The sequence below is a fragment of the Pholis gunnellus genome (assembly GCF_910591455.1).
Source record: "Pholis gunnellus genome assembly, chromosome: 16".
NCBI classification, from domain to species: Eukaryota; Metazoa; Chordata; class Actinopteri; order Perciformes; family Pholidae; genus Pholis; species Pholis gunnellus.
The window spans coordinates 5,313,399-5,331,305 of record NC_136543.1 but is presented as its reverse complement, the minus strand read 5'-3'; the positions used below and the strand labels follow the sequence as shown (position 1 = coordinate 5,331,305).

The window sequence follows — 17,907 nt, the reverse complement described above, 5'->3', positions numbered from 1 at the left end:
CTTCTCCAAGTCGGTCCCCAGAGGCTTCTTTCATACAGGTTATTGGATTTCAGGTTTTTCTTCTTATGCGCACACATCAACATATGGGGGGGGGGGGGGGGGGCTATAGATGAAGCTGGGGCTGCTTAATAACGCAGCTCGTGAATGTATATCTCTCCAGCTCAAGAATCAAATAACACACAGAATGCGCACATTGTATTTACGCTTTGTGTTGCTCACGTTGGCCTCTCGTGGAGGCATCGCCTCTCATCTTAATGTTCATGCCTTCACAAATAAAAAAAACCTGCACCAGAAATTCATTTATCGAAGCAGATAGTCGTGCCCCGCGTGTTGACCCACGCACGCGGGTGTCTCTGCCGGGAAAATGGCCTCCTTTCACCACACCGTCGTCTCTAATCTCCGCAGTCCAAACTGTGTTCCAATTTTCCTCCAAACTGTGGCCTAAGGCTATGTGAGGGTCCGCAGCGTAATCCCCCCCCCCCCCCCCCCCCTTAAAACTCCGCGGTCCCCGCTATTCCGCTGGGGTTTGACAAAAGTGCGGCACGACGCTGCTTTTTCACACCATCTTCCAGCAAAAAGGGGATTAATGTCGGCACCATTATGAATAATGAGAATGAATAGCAAACAGCCGTCTGTTTATCCCGCACGATTAAGTAAAGGAAAGAGTGTCCTTGTGCTTTTTCTTTTTTTTTTTATTGAACGGTCTTTAGGGCGTTCGAGGAGGTGACAGAATGGGAAGATAAGTCACCATCTGATGCTTTAAGCCGCAGCACTGGCACTGAATGTATCTCTTAATTAATGTCGAAACAGAGGAACGTAGCTCATGTGTTGCGAGGAAGGCAACAAAAGGTCTGATTTATACCACAAAAATGAACTAATCATGGGACAATACGCATAATGGTCACAGTCTATAGCTGAAGACACTGAGGTCATGTCTTTTGTGTTGTTGAATCTTTCTTATTTTAAGATATGTGGATTTGAACAATTTAGACTTTGTGTGTTTAAATGTAAGTACTTTGAGCGTTCAGATTGTATTCATTTATATAGTGTTCTTCTTCTTATACAATGTTGATTTCATGAGCAATAAAACACTAGATTCCAATACATATATAGGTCCTTCTGGTATGACCAGTAGATTATGATTAACGTTAGCTAATTTTAGTGATTTACTTCATGACTCTTCTATACTGTTGCGTCTATATTTCAGCATTCAGCATCTTGTAATTGACATTTATGGTTACATGGTTTCGCTCTAAACGGTTTACTTTGTCTGACTGCTTTAGTTTAGCATTTAACTTCTTCACATCTTTCCTTCTTTTACAGACTTTTCCAACAAGCACATGATTATAATTCAGTTCACATACAAACGATAAATGAGTATAATTGCCCTTTATGTAACCATATCAACATTAAAAAACCCAGAAGAATGTGTGAAATTAAAGAGACTCTATAGTATGTGTTGACAAAATACATTTTTTTCATCTTTCTTTATTGTGCCCTCAACTATTTCTTTTCTACTGCCAAAATGTACAGTGCAGCTGCTGGAAGCATATTTTTTTTGGACAGTAGTCTATATTAAAAAACATTGCTCTTTGAGGAAACAAATGATAACATACGGAGAAAGAAGAAACAAATGATGATTATTGAGACTGAATCAACCTAAATAACACAAAATTGAGAAAGTAAAGACTCCCTTTAGCCCTATAGTGTTCACAAGTGCCTCCTCTTTTTCGTGGCCTTAACAGTTGTTTTCTTTCTCAGTATTTTCCAACATTTGCAAAATGGACACAGCAACATGCCGAAGCCTCGTGATCCAATTCGTAATGTATGCGAACAACACGGCTCTTAGAAGAGGGAAATAGTGACTAATGTGACCAAATCAGCATGAAAGACACACAAAACAAGACATTTTTGATCCAAAGTTTTGACATAACATCCCATCAGCAGCTTGTTTGAATAGACATCTGTCTTCTGTTTACATTTTCCCCATTTTTGCTTAGTATTTGCCACCACACAACGGATCAAAACTCATGTGATGGAATAAGCTGCTTTTAGCAGAAAAATCTGTTGTCAGTGTGACAAAACCCCATAAAACAGTCAGAAATAAAGAGCTCTTGGACTTAAGCGTTGACAAAACATCCCATCTAGGCCTCCTTAAAGTGTCTCCTGTGTATCGTGATCTTAGCATGTCTCCCCCTCACACCCTCTCCTCCACTTTCCAAACATATATCCTGGATCACAGGTTCTCGGCATCCACGGGTGCCAAGACGGACGCTGCAGCTCGTGACGAGGATTTGAAAATGAAATATGAAACAGTGGTGTGATAAACTGGTAGATAATCATCTTTTCATTAAACTTTCATCCCCAGTGACTTAAATATTCAAGAGCCCAATTACAGAGCTTGTATCTCCCTCTCCCTCTTCTCGCTGCTCTTAACAAGAGCAGTGTGTGTGTGTGTGTGTGTGTGTGTGGGGGGGGGGGGGGGTTGAGTGGCTTAAGGGGTGAGTGAGAGCATCATTATGGAGCGGTCACACGTATAGGGGGGAGAGAAAGAGATGACCCGTCGTCCCTCAACGAGGACGGGGAGCAGCAGGCCTGTCCAGAGAAGAAGAGGAGGATGTAGAGACAGGCAGGCAGACAGACAGACAGGCAGGCAGACAGGCAGGCAGGCAGGCAGACAGACAGACAGGCAGGCAGGCAGACAGACAGGCAAACAGACAGGCAGGCAGGCAGACAGGCAGACAGGCAGACAAGCAGACAGGCAGGCAGGCAGACAGGCAGGCAGACAGACAGACAGACAGGCAGGCAGGCAGGCAGGCAGGCAGACAGACAGGCAGACAGACAGACACGTAGCAGCCGTGCAGGTCTGACCAACGGAGGGACGGTGGGAGACAGACAAAGAGACAGAAGCAGAGCGGTATATAGATTTTCCAAGCAGATAGTGGAGAGATGTGTGCATCCTGATGAGTGCCACAAACAGGGCGCATGACTCTCTCTTGTCTGCCTGTTTCTCTGTGTATGTGTGTGTGTGTGTGTGTGTGTGTGTGTGTGTCAGTGTATTAGCAGTCAGAGCACTGAGGCCCACGGGCGATTCCTGTGTGTGCTTGCGATAAAGGGAGAAAAAAAAAAAAGGAAGGGAGGAAGTATAACGTGGGGGAAGCGGGGCGTGGGGGGAAGGGTGAGGGGTGGGAGAGAGGAGAGATGAGGAAGTTGGTTGGGGGGGGGGGGGGGGGGGGGGGGGATATGCAGAGAGTGAGAGAGATAGAGAGTTAAAAAAAAAAGAAAAGAAGGGAGAGGTAAGAGCATCCAGCAGAGCAGGGAGCTTCCTCTGTGCTGTCAAAGCCTCTGGATCATGTCCCCATTGGTCTCTCTCTCACACACACACACACACACACACACACACACACACACACACACACACACACACACACACACACACACACGCGTTCCCTCACCCAATTGCTCCCCTTTCTCCCTCAAACCAACCCCTCTCCCCCCTCCCTCTCATGAAAAGAGTGTCTTGGCAGGGTAATTAAGAATGGCCTCTAAACACAGGAGAATGGCAAGAACGCTCCAGATGAAAGTAAATGATTAAAATAATTACAGGCTGAGAGCTGACGAGCCGGAGTGTGGGGTGGCCGCCGGACATTTGTCGGTAATTAGATAATTAATCTGAATGCAAATGATGAGCCCTAACGAAGCAGTCAAGCTGAACCAGCGACAACTGCCGTGAGTGAAATGTAGGGGAGGGAGAGGGGTGAGAGGGAGAGAGAGAGAGAGAGAGAGAGAGAGAGAGAGAGAGAAAGGGGGGGGGGTAAGAAGAAGTAAAAAAAAAACACATGAATATGAGTGTAAAATATCCAACCTTCCAAAAAAAATTCAGCATGAACAGACTCAAAAGCAGCAGCAGCAGTGCTGTAAATCAATAAGTGTTTCTGGCAGTGGCAGCTCACAAAAACACTCCTGCTTCACTCTGTTTGGAAACTCCAGTCGAAGTGACAAGACAGACATGAATACCTTGTTAAAAATATACAAAAAGGCAAGCCATGTGTTGTGCTCTGCAAAAAAAAAAAAGTTAAAACATGTCTCCTCTCCCAGGGAGCTGAGATGCCAAATGAACATGAGCTGGCACCTGAGGAAGAAAAACAGAGCACGCTCTGCACCCCCTAAAATGCGTGAGCAAATTGTGGATTTACTCGCTCGCTGCCACACATTCATTATCCCGCTATGTCGCTCTCTTCCTCGCACACACACACACACACGCTCACAAATACTACCAGTGCACGCGCTCTCAGCAGGTGTAAACAACCAGCTTCATCGTGTAGGCCTATTCAGAGATGAAGATGTACTTGTCAGCGTCCTCTGCATGCAGCGGCTGTGGATCACTTCTTTAAATTCGAATACAGATCTTCGGGGTTTATTTATTCCACCCTGATATTTTTATTGCTGTGGCGGTATTTTTAATTAGGCATTATAAAAACAGCAAGGATTATGCACTAATAACTTGAGCACAGAGCATCTGGCAAGTAAACTTAACAGCTTGGATCAAGTGGCGCCCAAACCTGGCAACAAGACAGCTGTGACTCCATTATTGGTGGAAAGAGAATAAAATCCCTACATTTCATCGATTGACAGTAAATGGAATCGGGCAGGGAGTTTTTACCCAAACTATACTTTTAGTTGATAGCTTACTTTGTGGAATATCACCTTCTTTCAAATGTTTTGCTACAAAAACCTTTTTAATATTTAACAACAGAACTTTTCCACAGGACATGTGAGTCTAAATAGTGGCAAAATGACATTTTTAGAATGTTACAAATCTTTGCATTTGGCACATTTACGATTTAGGTCTTTTACGACAGTTGCTTCTATCCCGTAATAATCCATATGATCTATGAACATAGACAAGATATTCACTGTAATCTTGCAATCCCTCCAAATAACTGTGATGCAGAGTCATTTAAACTACCAGGTAGGACGTGTAAGACTCACAGTTAATCTAAGAGAGAAGGTTGCACAGTCAGAGGCAGACATGACAGTTAACAACCCCCCCCCCCCCCCGCCCCCCTTCTCCCCTCGTTAGTGCAAATTATGCAACACATCCACTTACACCTTTAAGAGACTCTAGAGGAAAACGTTTTACCTGTCCACCATTCTCATTAAATCCAGACAGATCGCCCACTCACTCATTCAGTCCGCCTCATCAGAGTCACTGGAGACCGACGCTGTGTATGGGAATGTGTTGCTAGTCAGCGTGCTCTGCGAGGACCTTATTAGGGCCCCGTGCAGGTTTACATGATCAGTAACTAGGGCCGCCGTCTCCCCCAAACTCTCAGCTGTCCAACGGTCACATCTCATAGCTCAGAACTCTTTTGGATGATTATATGAGCCGATTTCTTTGTGGCATCGTCTCTTAACGGGTGTTATATGGTTTGGATATTACTCTAGATTTTGCTTACATGTCAAAACAAACAATAGATTGTTATTGAGGCCAGATTGAGAGGATAACCAACTCCTCTTTTTCTTTTTACAAAGACTGTGTGGAATTTGAAATACTGCAAATATTTGTGTTGTGGTTGTATTAAGATTGACGACGTTACTAAAACCATCACTGACGAACTCTCAAAATGTGCTGTTTACTGTGACTGAATACACCTCTATGTCTCAAGTCAGTTCTGGTGATTTCATTGGTTAAATATGTATTTACATTAACAGGCAACCAAAAATAAAAAAAGTTGTGTTTAATCATGGACAGATGAAGCATAAAAAGAGTGTACAACATTGACCGGTGCCATCTTAGTCTTACGCTGAAATACTGTGTCAATTAATGTACATAAAACATTATACAACGGGTAGTATCCTGGTTACAGACCACTGAACTGCTGCTACATCTCTGTGGTCTCCAGTGATATAAATATACAAAATGCCAAGTCAGCCTATTTATTTTATCTCCCGATATCCTGCAAATAATGTTTCGAAGTTTACAAACTCCAGCTTCCACATGTGATTATGTTATAGATTAAACTGCCAAATAATTTCCCTCTATGTATCGTGTGCCCAATCTCCCATTGAGACAGAACAATCTATTGAAACAGTCAGAGCCCATTTGAAAACATACTTGCAAAATTAAATTTTTCCAAGTTGGACAAACATAAGATATTTGATCACAATAAACAAACTCTGTATAATGTGTCAATAATGACCAAAAACAAAGAACATGCTTTAGATTTTACTCGTCTACATAATACTGTCCCAAACAACCACATGAAGAGCCTTTAAATGAACCACGAAACTCCAAAGCATCAAAAATGTACAACATCTAGAGCAGGAAATATACAGACACGTGAGTGTTTTGAGTTGGAGGCACACAGGTGCGTGTTGTCCTTCCAGAGTCAGTGTTTTCCAGCATGTCAGAGACATATAAACAACATGCTGTCAGAGATTCCTTCAGTCTTTGATTCACATTATTTACTCCACAAGCAACTCAAAGTCCTCCGCCTCCTCAAACTCTGCGTTCATCTCGGCGGCCAGTGCGTCCAGCTCTGTGGTGCCGATCGGCGGGACCTTCTTCCTCCTGCTCCTCTTCTCCTTCACCAAAACCACCCCGGGGATGTTTTGGTCCGGCTCCAGGGAAGCGGAACCACAGTCGTCCGCCTCAAGCAACGAGGTGAATAAGCTCAGACCAGATAGGGATACACAAGAAACCCCCAGACCCGTCTTGGATCGCAGCACTCTCGGGCCCACCTCGGGTGTGTTCATCTTCTCAAAGCCGAACAGGTTATCCCGGGAGTCCGGGCTGCTGAAGGACTTGTCGCTGAGCCTGCTGTAGGAGCGGCGCACCTTCTGTGACCACACCGCGTCCTCTGGATCCGCTGCCGGCTGTTGGGGGTGAGGTCGGGCCGGCGGCGTGGAAGGGAGGATCGGTGACAGAACAGCGGCCTTCTTCTTCTTCTTGGCCGAGGAGGAGCCCCCGCGGCCCGGGACAGGACCCGAGGAGGAGCCCTGCGGATTCTTCTGCTGGCTTCTTTCTAACACCGCCCGTCTCGGCGTGTTCTCCTTGTTGTGCTCCGACGGTGCCACTGTTTTCCTGGGAGCTATTTTCCTCACAGTGATGGAGCGTTTAACAGCAACCGAGGTCAGCGCCATTTTGTTGTCAGTTTTAACGCTAGCCTGAGGAGCTGAGCTCAGACGCGGCGACCGTCTCCTCTGTGAGCTGTTCAGATTATTAGATTCCGCCATTATGTTGTGGAGCGTCCCTTCGTTCATACTGACCCTTTTCCTGGTGAAATAAACGACTATCCTTGGAGTTCCTCGACAATCGGAGGGGGTAGTATCGCCACACAGCAGTCCGCTCAAATCTCAAATTGCCCGCCCGAGTCGCGTAGAAAGCACGAAACGTCGTTTTCCGGTGACGACAACAGCCCGCGCCACCAATCTCAAACTTTTGCTGTGTAATCTGTACAGCCGAGGTTAAGAGACGCCTGCTATCTCTGATTATTGTAGAAATCGTTCAGCTCATACCTGTTTGACAGAATGGAGTATTTAATTGGCATACAGGGACCAGATTTCGTCCTCGTCGCCGCCGATAATGTTGCAGCCAACAGCATCATTCAGATGAAACACGGTATGACAACGCGTTAGCTTAGCTTTAGCCACTCAGCCGGTTGCTTTAGCTAAACCTGCTAACAAGACCTGTAGTCATAGCTCTTGTTCACATTAAAACCAGCCTGTTGTACTGATAAATAATGCGTAAAGTTCTTTATTCTTATTGCAAATTGATGTATAATGTGAAACGTTGCTATTGTCGAAACGTAACCACATATTCCGAATGTGACTTGAGCTAGCAAAGCTAACAGCAATGTTAGCTACAATAAGTTTAAGACCCGGATACATCTTTCTCATTGTGTTTTAGCAGTTTGTGTACTTTTCTTTAGATAACTCTTAACACACACAAGTATGCATTCAATTATTGTCACGTACCAGCCTGAGTTAATGCCATTTGATGCATTTGAATGTCAAGCTACCGTTAGCACGGTTAGCATGAGCTGTTCAAGCTGACAGTGAAAGTGAAAGAGATTCACGTTACTGATTTAACGTTGCTACCTCAGGCAAACAGCAAATGAACACTCATAATTCGTTTAAATTATGTTCCTTGTTTTTGTTTTTCAGACTATGACAAGATGTTCAAACTGAGTGAGAAGATCTTGTTGCTGTGTGTTGGAGAAGCGGGGGACACAGCCCAGTTTGCAGAGTACATCCAGAAGAATGTTCAGCTCTACAAGATGAGGAACGGTAGGGATGATGACTGTGTCCGTTCTCCTCCTCGGAGGTCTCCACATGAACTCCAAACTGTATAGTAATAATATTTAGAACCACACAGATACAACTCTGTGTCTCGATGACGTTTCTTTGCCTCTTATTTTTGTTCTAGGTTATGAGCTCAGTCCGGCAGCAGCAGCAAACTTCACAAGAAAGAATCTTGCAGATTACCTCCGGAGCAGGGTAACTATCACAACACAAAACGATCAACAGAGTCTATAAGAGAACATATGTCACACAAATCTCTGAGCTTTAAGCTGTCTTTGTATTTTGTGTCACAATTAACTGAGTGGCAAACCAGCAGACTATCCACTACACCAAAACGGTTAGTGATACAATTACATTGAGTTAGAATATAATGGGTCAAACTAAACGTTTATGAATTCAGATCAGTTGCTCATGTTCACTCAAACTGTGTTTAGCCGTCTTGGTTCGTGTGAGGTTCAGACCCGACACTGATGTGATCCATTTTCACTTATCAAGTAAACAAACAGTGGCTTTAAAAAACCATTGAACGATCAAGCTTGCCAAAGCATGAAATTACCTTATTGCAAAGTGTAGAAAGCTATGTATTTATCTTAGTCCACGTTTATTTGTTTTTGTTTGAAATCATCTGTTCCTGTCGGCACCGGTCTTATCTTAAGCTATCTCAGCTTCCCATAAAGCAGAGGTAGCAATGTTTATGTTGTGTGATTTAGTCTGTTTGAGAGATATGACTATAATCAAGTAATTGTTTGGGTTGATGGGGAACATTTTCTTATTTGAACTTCATAGCTGCACACAATCACATAAGAGATGATGTATTTTTGTGAGGTAACGTTTGCTCCACTTTGGCTCCTCACAGGAGACAATGAATTTATAGCATTGTGCTTCTGATCAAGAACAAAAAGCTCTTTGGTGACCAGTCAGTTGATATGCACCTATTTGTTTATTTAGCTCCACACCTTTTAACTGAATATAGTTAAGTCACCTGTTTTTCTTTTTTCCTTCAATATTTTGAAGGAAAAATTAAAAAATTACTTTTACTGCACTGTCAGATAGGGTCGTGTGAAATTAGAAAATTGTCTTTGAAAACAAGAACACACATTGAATATTCACAGAAAACAAACTGAACGGCCTCGTGGTATCAATTCAACTTGCACCGTCTGCTGCACTTTGAGTTGCCGCGTATCCTCTGACCTGCTCCTTCTTTTATGCTTCTGGTGTACACGTGTGTGTTTTTTTCTGTGCACTTAAACAAACCTTTTCAAACCCACCTGTATCTGAGTATATTCCCTCAGTTAACCCAACAGTAGCTAATTAATCCCCGGTACCAGTGGTCACCCTCTGAATTAAGCATATTCATCTTGGAGTAATGAGTGAACATGCCTATAAATATTTTAATTTCTATTTTAACTTAATTACCTTCCTCTGTTAGCATTTACAATCTCATTTGGCTGTAGGGAACGAATGATAGAATCACTAATTAATTAATCTAAAGCAATACTCGCTTCAAATGGCGGGGACGGTAACCATATGTGGTTTACTCGCCCTTGTCAGGAATATGTTTACTTATAATTCCTGCTTTAAATTATGTGTTTTAATTAAATTAACAACGCTCAAACCCAATTGTCTTGATGACGTCACTCTCCTGTGATGTTCTGGTGGGAATTAAAACTCACCTGTAATTACACCTGTGTTTGTGCTTCTATCAGCTCGAGCCATTCAGACACTTCAATACCAAAATCTGACCAAACAAAAATATATGAAGGTTCAGATTCTTTCCTCATTTCTGAGCGCAACCGGGCACCTTAACCAGCTAATTTATCAGTTTGCATGTTTGTGAGTTGGCCGTGTTATTTATGCCAAACACGTCTTTAAAAAGTGCAGTGCTTTTAGTAATTATTATGTGTTTCCTGAAGGCCTTGCAGAGACCTGGGAGCCCTGCAGAAGCAAAATACACTTTAAAGCAGGCAGTACAGGGAAAGGCACACAAGCAAGAACTAGATTTACATGCATTTATACTGTAAAACAAGCATGGACACTCACTCTCTGAATTCAATCCCTGTTTAGCTATTTTAGTATTATACTCTACTTAATCTACACTTGAATGTTAATAGGTGATGTTTTAATTAAAGGTCACTGGAGTTTCAGTTACACCCCCAATTTGCAGGACAAGACCAAATTCAGTATGTAGCAATCAGTGTCGGTTTGGTAACTTGGTTAAGAGACAAAATCAATTTTATTTATGTCGCCTAAACTCACTAAAGTGCCTCGAACACACAGAACCCCCAAACTGCTCAATGCTTAATTAACGTGTAATCTGAAGTGAGAGAAGTGTCCTGAACAGGAAATATAGGTGCGTCTAAGAATCTGACCAACTTTGGATACTTTTCAATACTTGTTTGATTCCCAGCCCCAATGAAGCCCATCATGCAGACTCTTTGCCCCCGCCAGCCCCAAAATCTGAGCATCTGCTGACTAAGTGCATACCGTGTGTGCCTTTTTGGAAACATATTTGTACGGCCGCAGCTAACAACTACTGTCATTATCAATCTGCCAATCATATTTCTATCTTTTCTCTTTGGTTCAGAAAATGGTGGGCCGAACAAATCCCCACATTTGAGACGCTAAGAACAACATGGTGTTTCACATCGTCGCTTAAAAATGACATAAATCCATTACCGAAACAGTGACGTGATCATTTTCCGTTGATCGACTAATTGTTTCAGCCCTGCATACATTTTACACTTGTTCCACCGTGTAGTGTGTGTGTGTGTGTGTGTGTGTGTGTGTGTGTGTGTGTGTGTGTGTGTGTGTGTGTGTGTGTGTGTGTGTGTGTGTGTGTGTGTGTGTGTGTGTGTGTGTGTGTGTGTGTGTGTGTGTGTGTCTGTGTGTGTGTGTGTGTGTGTGTGTGTGTCTGTGTGTCTGTCTGTGTGTGTGTCTGTGTCTGTCTCTCTGTATGTGCGGACGCGCTCCGCTCAAGTCGGCTCTGCTGCTCCCAACCCGCCCGTTGAGCATCGCTCGCACTAATTTGTTAAGAGCAGTGCAGCCGCTGCCTGTCACAATAGCAGAAGGGTGAAAATAATTACAAAAAACAATTAGTGTGGCAGAGGAGGGAATGTGGGACACATCGAACGGGGGATAGGGGCAGAGCAGGGGGGGGTGGGGGTCCCATGGGGAGGCAACCAGGCCCAGTAGACAACACCGCGCAGACTTAGTGTGAGAGCGAGTAGGAGTCAACAACACAACGCACAGACACAACGCACGGGAGGGACCTATAGGATGGGGATGTGTTTTTTTTTCTTTTTTTTTTTTATCCACTTCTGTCAAGGTTGCACATGTTGTAGAGGATGACATTTATATTCATGTCTTGCCACGAGCGGCGAGTGTATCGTTATTTTTTCCGTGCCTCACGGTGATGAATTTGGTTTTATGAGTGCAGGATTTACTAATGCCGCGTTCTCAGGAGTGCTCAGAAACTGAAGCAATAGCAGTTTCTCCTCTGCATCCCACACCTTCCTCCAGCTACGCTCCTCTCACATTCATCAACCTCCAGAGTGCATGGACATTTGCAAATTATGTTGTATAAACAGGGCTTTTTTTTTTTCTTTTTTCCGCCCCAGACCATATTGAGTATGTAGAATATGGAATGTGTGTTTATTATCAACGAGAAGTAACGTTGCTTTCACCGACATGCGGGAGATGCAATCTGAGCTGTTTTTGTGTCTTATTTGGGTCAGAAAGGATTCTGTCTGAAGAGGTGTCTGAAGCGTTAACAGTTTAGTACAGTTGTTCCATTCCCACTTTAAGTAATGGTTTGTTATTTACATTGTAATCAACAGATGCATCAATAGATTAGTCATTTGGTTTACAAAGTGCCACAAAATATTTGCAAAATGCGCATTCAAATTTCACAGAGCCCCAGGTAACTTCTTTAAAGTTCTTATTTTGTTTTACATCAGAAAGATATTCAATCAACAGCATCAAATCCTCACATTTCTATTGATTGAACGATTAATAACGCCAAGATACATTTTTTTGACGAATCATTTCATCTCACACAATAACAGTCATTGTGCTATAACAGGTTAATAAGAACAAACGTGTATTCTACTGAACTGCCTACATCTATCAACACTTCTACTCTCATTAAATAAACTCTTAAGTAATGCAGTATGCTATAAGGACAAACCAATACATTTAGAAAATGATTAAACGATTGCTATGTTGCAAGTTTTGGAAACCAAACATTTCCAACAACATGGAACATGGATTAAGCCCATTCGTTGACTGAAACCAATTTGGATGTAGATGTATGTAGCTGAAAACCGCCTGTAGTCCAACACCACGCTCGGCTCTTGTCTGGGGAACGGGCTGCATGGAATCTATTTTAATTAATCTGATTAAATCATGGCAGATTAAGGTTCAGCCCAGACAGAAAGGAAAGATAATGATCTGCTTTTGTATATCAAATCTTTGTTTTTTTTCCTACCATCCTTAAATCATCTTCTGACCCCCCCCCAAGAAAAAAAAGAAATCACCATGTGATCCCACTGGCACATCCAGACCCTCAGGTTAAAAAAAAACAACACACACTGGCTAATACATGAATCAGTGGTATATTGTTAATTCTGATGGCCGTATTCCTGCAGGATAAATTACGGATGAGTCCTTTAGTCTGAGAGACGTCATACCCCGGTGGCTGCAGACCTCCGGGAGGTGTAGTTAGCTAAAGCCAGCGGAGCATGTCGGCGCCGAGCGAGCGAAACCCCCCGTTCGCATACGACCGTGCGCTTCCTTATACCAGCCTGCCGTCCAGAAAAACAACTCTGCTAACCTCTGGAGTACTGCCTTCACTCAAGCTTTGGAGAGGAGACAAAGAACACTAGCGGTGAGCATAATCACCTGAGGCCTGGACTCTGCTGCATGCATCATATCGGTAATGATACGCATGAAATTCACCACAGAGCAAAACAAAGTTTTAGGGACATAGAAGCTCGGCTTCTGCTCTGCCTCTGTTTGTTTGAGCTTCCTGTCTGATGTACTGCAATATTTGCAAAGAAAACGTGTGTGGAAGACAAATAGAGATTCATTTGATATTGAATAAACAGGTTTAGGAGGAGACGTGAGGTTAGATGCAGCAAAACAGATGGTTTATAAATATCACATTTTTAGATCCCGTCTTAATGCCTTGCAGTCATTAGTTTTTGTATATATTTAGGTGTTTGCTCTGCAGAGTGCCGAACCAGTAAGATTATTGTCGACCCCGTAAAGTTCGAGCTGTTTTCCGACTTTTCCGTGAGGCCGCAGCAACAGTTAGCCTGTGCGCGTCAGTGATCTACAGCCCCATATGGGTTTGTAAAATATTTTGTAGCGCGGGCACACAATGGGTACAAATAATTACTGCCACCATATTGCACGCGGCTCCCCTGCTCCTGCACAGATGAACAATTAATACAGCAGATTGAGGAGAAATGCCAATAAAGAGAACACACCCCGGGGCAGGGTGCAAAAATAAGGGGGAGGGAGGGAGAGAGGAGGAGGTGGGAGGTAGGAAAAAGGAGGGGAGGGGAGGGGGGAGTGCTGGAACGTGGAAGAGGGGAGTTTGGGGGACAAGTTTGGGATGATTGTTAGAAGCCTGACCTTAATTTGTGCCACCACTAAAGCGTTTTTTTGCTCTTATCCTACACTGCCGATGTCTTAAAGGGACGGTGCAACATTTTGGGAAATTTGCTTATTCGTCGTTTTGCAGAGAGTTCGATGAGAAGATGGGTACCACTCTCAAGTCTGTACACAAAGTATGTAGCTACCGCTAGAAGCCCGTTGGCTTAGCTTAGCACAAAGACTGGAAACTGAGGGAAAACCACTAGCATGGCTCTGTCCAATGCTAACGAAACCGGCCTACCTCGAGCTAATTCTTTTCACCGTACATACAATAGAGTGGTATCAGTCTTCACAACTAATTCTTGGCAAGAATGCAAATAAACTTTTTTTATTTCCAGAATATCTTTCCACAAACTATTCCCTTGAAAAACAAACAAACAAACAAACAAACAGGTGTTGCAGGTTCGTGTCTGATGAAGGTGACGGTAGCAACGCACACGTGAAGCTTTTGTTTCGTGGCACAACGGTCGCCTTGCTTGGCTGAGAGCAAGCGTCACAGCGGGAGGGAGGGAGGGAGGTATAAAACATATGTGTATTGCTTGTATGTGAACTTGGGTGTGAGTTCAGGTGGCTGGGTTAACAAGGTGCCGGCTTCCCTTCGAGGTGACATGGGAAGGTTATTTTGATGCCAAGTCCATATTATTGTTACATTGTAACCAACGAGACAGGTGTCTAGTGGGTGGGTGGGTGGGTGTGGGGTGTGGGTTGTGGGGGGTGACGCCACTGGGGCTTTCGCAGGCTCACGGAGGAGTTAAAGCACACATAAACACACACACACACACACACACACACACACACACACACACTAAGATATTCAACCTGAGATTCACGCCTGTTGTGTACACACACACACACACACACACACACACACACACACACACACACACGTGTGTGGATTCAAAACCATCGTTAGCACACAGACTGGAGTCCGCTCCACAGGGAGCACAGCGATCATCATTGCCCTGGTGGCAAACACGGAGCTAACACACAAGTCACAGATATGAGCAGGTTGGCTCAGAGGTGAATTGAAACGAGAGGGCAGGTGTGCGGATCGCAAACTCGCCTGGCGACACGTGAGTCACGTTTGTCGCACTGCGCGACCGTGATCGCGGCATTATTACCGTTGCATTTGAACCCTGAAAACACTGCACTGCTTCTATCTCCGTCAAGAATTTAGGCCACAAGTTTGTAAAGTCGAGCTTTAAAGGGAATTCTTTTTTTCTTTTTTTTTTAAATGAGGAACGGTGGCTTGCAACAACGAGGAGAGAAAATTAGTGTTTTGGAGGAAGAGAAGGGAGAAGAGGCTGGAAGCGTAAAAGATGTAATTTAAAAAGAGAAGTAGGGGGAGGAGGGGGGAAGGGGCAAGAGAAACGACTTTAGAAGTTTTTAATGAGCCCTGGCGCTACTCCAGGGCACAGGGTGAAGGCGGGGGGGTGGGGAGAGGGGGGGAGGGAGGTAAAGAAGGATGAAGAGGGAGGGAGCAACATGGGGTGCCGACTCCCAGCAGATGTCACACTGCCAGTGACACCCTGATTTCCCCCCCCCTCCTCCTCGAGCACACTCACCTGCTCTGTCCTGTGATGCCCTTTCCCCTCTCCCTCCCTCCCTCCCTCCCTCTCCAGCTACACCCCCTTCTTCCCTCCCCTCTGATGGTTATGCTGTGTGCATCGCTGCACGTCTCTGCTAAAATGGAAGGTCAATAATCAACTAACAATCCCAAATAGTTCCCAAATAGCATTTCAGCGCACACAAACTTCCCGATTGAATTTGACTTGTCACAAAGAAACCCTGCGTAAACAGTCTCACATTGCCCTCTGTGGTTCTGGAGGAGCTTTCCTACAGCAGCATTGAACTCTGTTAGCGTACATCTCTGATGTGGATCTTTCCCCTCCCTCTGGCTCCAGACTCCGTACCACGTGAACCTGTTGCTGGCGGGCTACGACGACACAGACGGGCCCGGCCTCTACTACATGGACTACCTGTCTTCTCTGGCCAAGGCCCCCTTCGCCGCCCACGGCTACGGAGCCTTCCTCACGCTCTCCATTCTCGACCAGCACTACAGACCAGGTCGGTGCAGAGAAATGCCTCGTGCATGTTTTTTTTTTCCTTCTCTTTATTGTTCCAGTGAGACTGACTGGAAAGACGGCAGGTGTGTAGAGCGTTCACTGCAGAGACTATGCAGTTGATGCACACTTTGGTCATGGGACAGACTCTTGTCACTGTCGCATAAAAGGATTTTCCCCGAACGGTGGTTTGACAACAATTTGTGTTTATTCCACGGTGGTTTGCAGTGAAAATATCCCTGATAAATCTGACAAACTAGCATCAAGTGCTTTTAGCAATTTGAACTCGTTATCTTTCCTCACATGGCGTCTCGGTCCCTCCTTTCGCCCCAACACCACACCGCAAAGTCCACTTAATTTCCCCGTTAATAAAGGCTGTTTTCCCTCTTCATAATAATCTAATTTGTGTCTCAGTCATTCCCCCTCTTCTTCCTTTTCACCATTCTCATTTTCTTCTGTTTTTGTTGTTGTTTTGTTCTAGATCTGACCCGAGACGAGGCCGTGGATCTGCTGAAGAAGTGCATTGAGGAAGTGAGTTAGAGAAGTTTTTACTCATTCAGTTTTTTCACCAGTATGAATAAGAACAATAAGCATCTTATTTAATTGTTAATTATGTCGCTCGGGATAGCAACGTGGCCTCAGTGTACGATTCACCCTCACAAGGATTAGACTCTTATCACTGGGAGTCCACGTCAAAAGCAGCACAACCGCTCAATCCACGGCGACCTTAGCTCGGGGAGTCTTCACCGGGCTGAAATGTACTGAACAAAAGTAGTTTTTTCCCGTCGGCTCCGCGGGAGAGAAATCGTTAACGTTATTATTTTACGTGAATCTGTAGGACTCCTTTCTCACAGTGAAACCGTCGAGCTTAAAGCCGCACAGCGGAGCCTCAATCAATGATTACAGATGAAGCTAATAAGTTCACAACACATAACCAGCAGGAGATTTGTGTGATTTCTAAACAGCTGTTTGCGGACGCTTCACTAAGCACGCCAGAGGAAAAGAAACTAAACTTGCGGTCCTGTGGATTGTCGTCGATGTGGGTTGATGCATTTGATAAAATGGAAGTGTGTTTGTTTCCAGTCACAGGCAATTAGCCTTAAATAGTCAGCACCCCACTTTGTTTAGTTTTTATCACTCTGCGGCTTCCTTATTTCTCTGCTTTATTTGATTCTACATCCAGTCTGCTTATTCGTGTCTTTATCTTAATACTTCTTGTCTCTTCTCTCTCTCCTCCAGCTGAACAAGCGCTTCATCCTGAACCTCCCCTCCTTCACCGTCCGAGTGATTGACAAGGAGGGCATCCATGACCTGGAGACGCTCACCTCCGGCAAAAATATTAAGGCTGCTTAACTACCAACCCTCACGCCCTCGTTTCTCTCTTTCCCTTTTTTTTTTTTGTACCATTGACCTCCTTGCTCTTTCTGTTCCAATAAAAAGTGACACACAGTTGAGATACAAGCTCTCTGTCCCTGTGGTGCTTTCTCGTTGCTCTCTAGTCTACTCATCTGCACATAGAAAGAGAACAGCCTCCTGGCTGTGTACTTTTGCACTTGTACTGAGTGTGCGTGTGGGTAATGTACACTTGCTCATGCTTGTACACGTGTAATAAAACACGCATGCACATGGTTTAACTTAGAAATAGGAAAAGTAGTTTTCTCATCGAGTTTTGTTCCCTGAATGACAAAACTATATTAGTAGCATTGAAGTCAGAAGTAAAAACAATCATGTTTAGTTTAAATGGTGTTTTAAAACTCTTATATTTACTGTATAATTTTCAAGCAATAAAAAGGAGAAGAAGATAGCATACTTTATGAATCCCTCACGGGGAAATTACAAATTTAATTTAGCATACGACTGAGTAGATGCTAGCCGCTGT

General features: G+C 44.1%; 2 protein-coding genes across 2 annotated transcripts; one reads left to right on the top strand and one right to left on the bottom strand.

Annotated features, from left to right (window-relative positions):
* Positions 1–5,695: 5,695 nt before the first annotated feature.
* cdca5 (cell division cycle associated 5) lies at positions 5,696–7,334 on the bottom strand. The gene has a single exon (XM_079175760.1). The coding sequence runs from the start codon at positions 7,264–7,266 to the stop codon at positions 6,469–6,471; it is 798 nt and encodes a 265-aa protein (XP_079031886.1). The 5' UTR covers positions 7,267–7,334; the 3' UTR covers positions 5,696–6,468.
* A 99-nt stretch (positions 7,335–7,433) lies between these two features.
* On the top strand, positions 7,434–17,477 carry psmb2 (proteasome 20S subunit beta 2). The gene is made up of 6 exons (XM_079175619.1): positions 7,434–7,624; positions 8,170–8,292; positions 8,432–8,502; positions 15,870–16,032; positions 16,510–16,559; positions 17,268–17,477. The coding sequence occupies exons 1-6, from the start codon at positions 7,534–7,536 to the stop codon at positions 17,379–17,381; spliced, it is 612 nt and encodes a 203-aa protein (XP_079031745.1). The 5' UTR covers positions 7,434–7,533; the 3' UTR covers positions 17,382–17,477.
* Positions 17,478–17,907: the final 430 nt, after the last annotated feature.

Excerpts from the sequence above, each read along its gene's own strand:
- cdca5 (XM_079175760.1), bottom strand. The coding sequence starts at position 7,266 with ATGAACGAAGGGACGCTCCACAACATAATGGCGGAATCTAATAATCTG.
- psmb2 (XM_079175619.1), top strand. The coding sequence starts at position 7,534 with ATGGAGTATTTAATTGGCATACAGGGACCAGATTTCGTCCTCGTCGCC. Across the intron at positions 8,293-8,431 it reads GCTCTACAAGATGAGGAACG|GTTATGAGCTCAGTCCGGCA; the intron begins GTAGGGATGATG and ends TTTTTGTTCTAG. Across the intron at positions 16,033-16,509 it reads CGACCAGCACTACAGACCAG|ATCTGACCCGAGACGAGGCC; the intron begins GTCGGTGCAGAG and ends GTTTTGTTCTAG.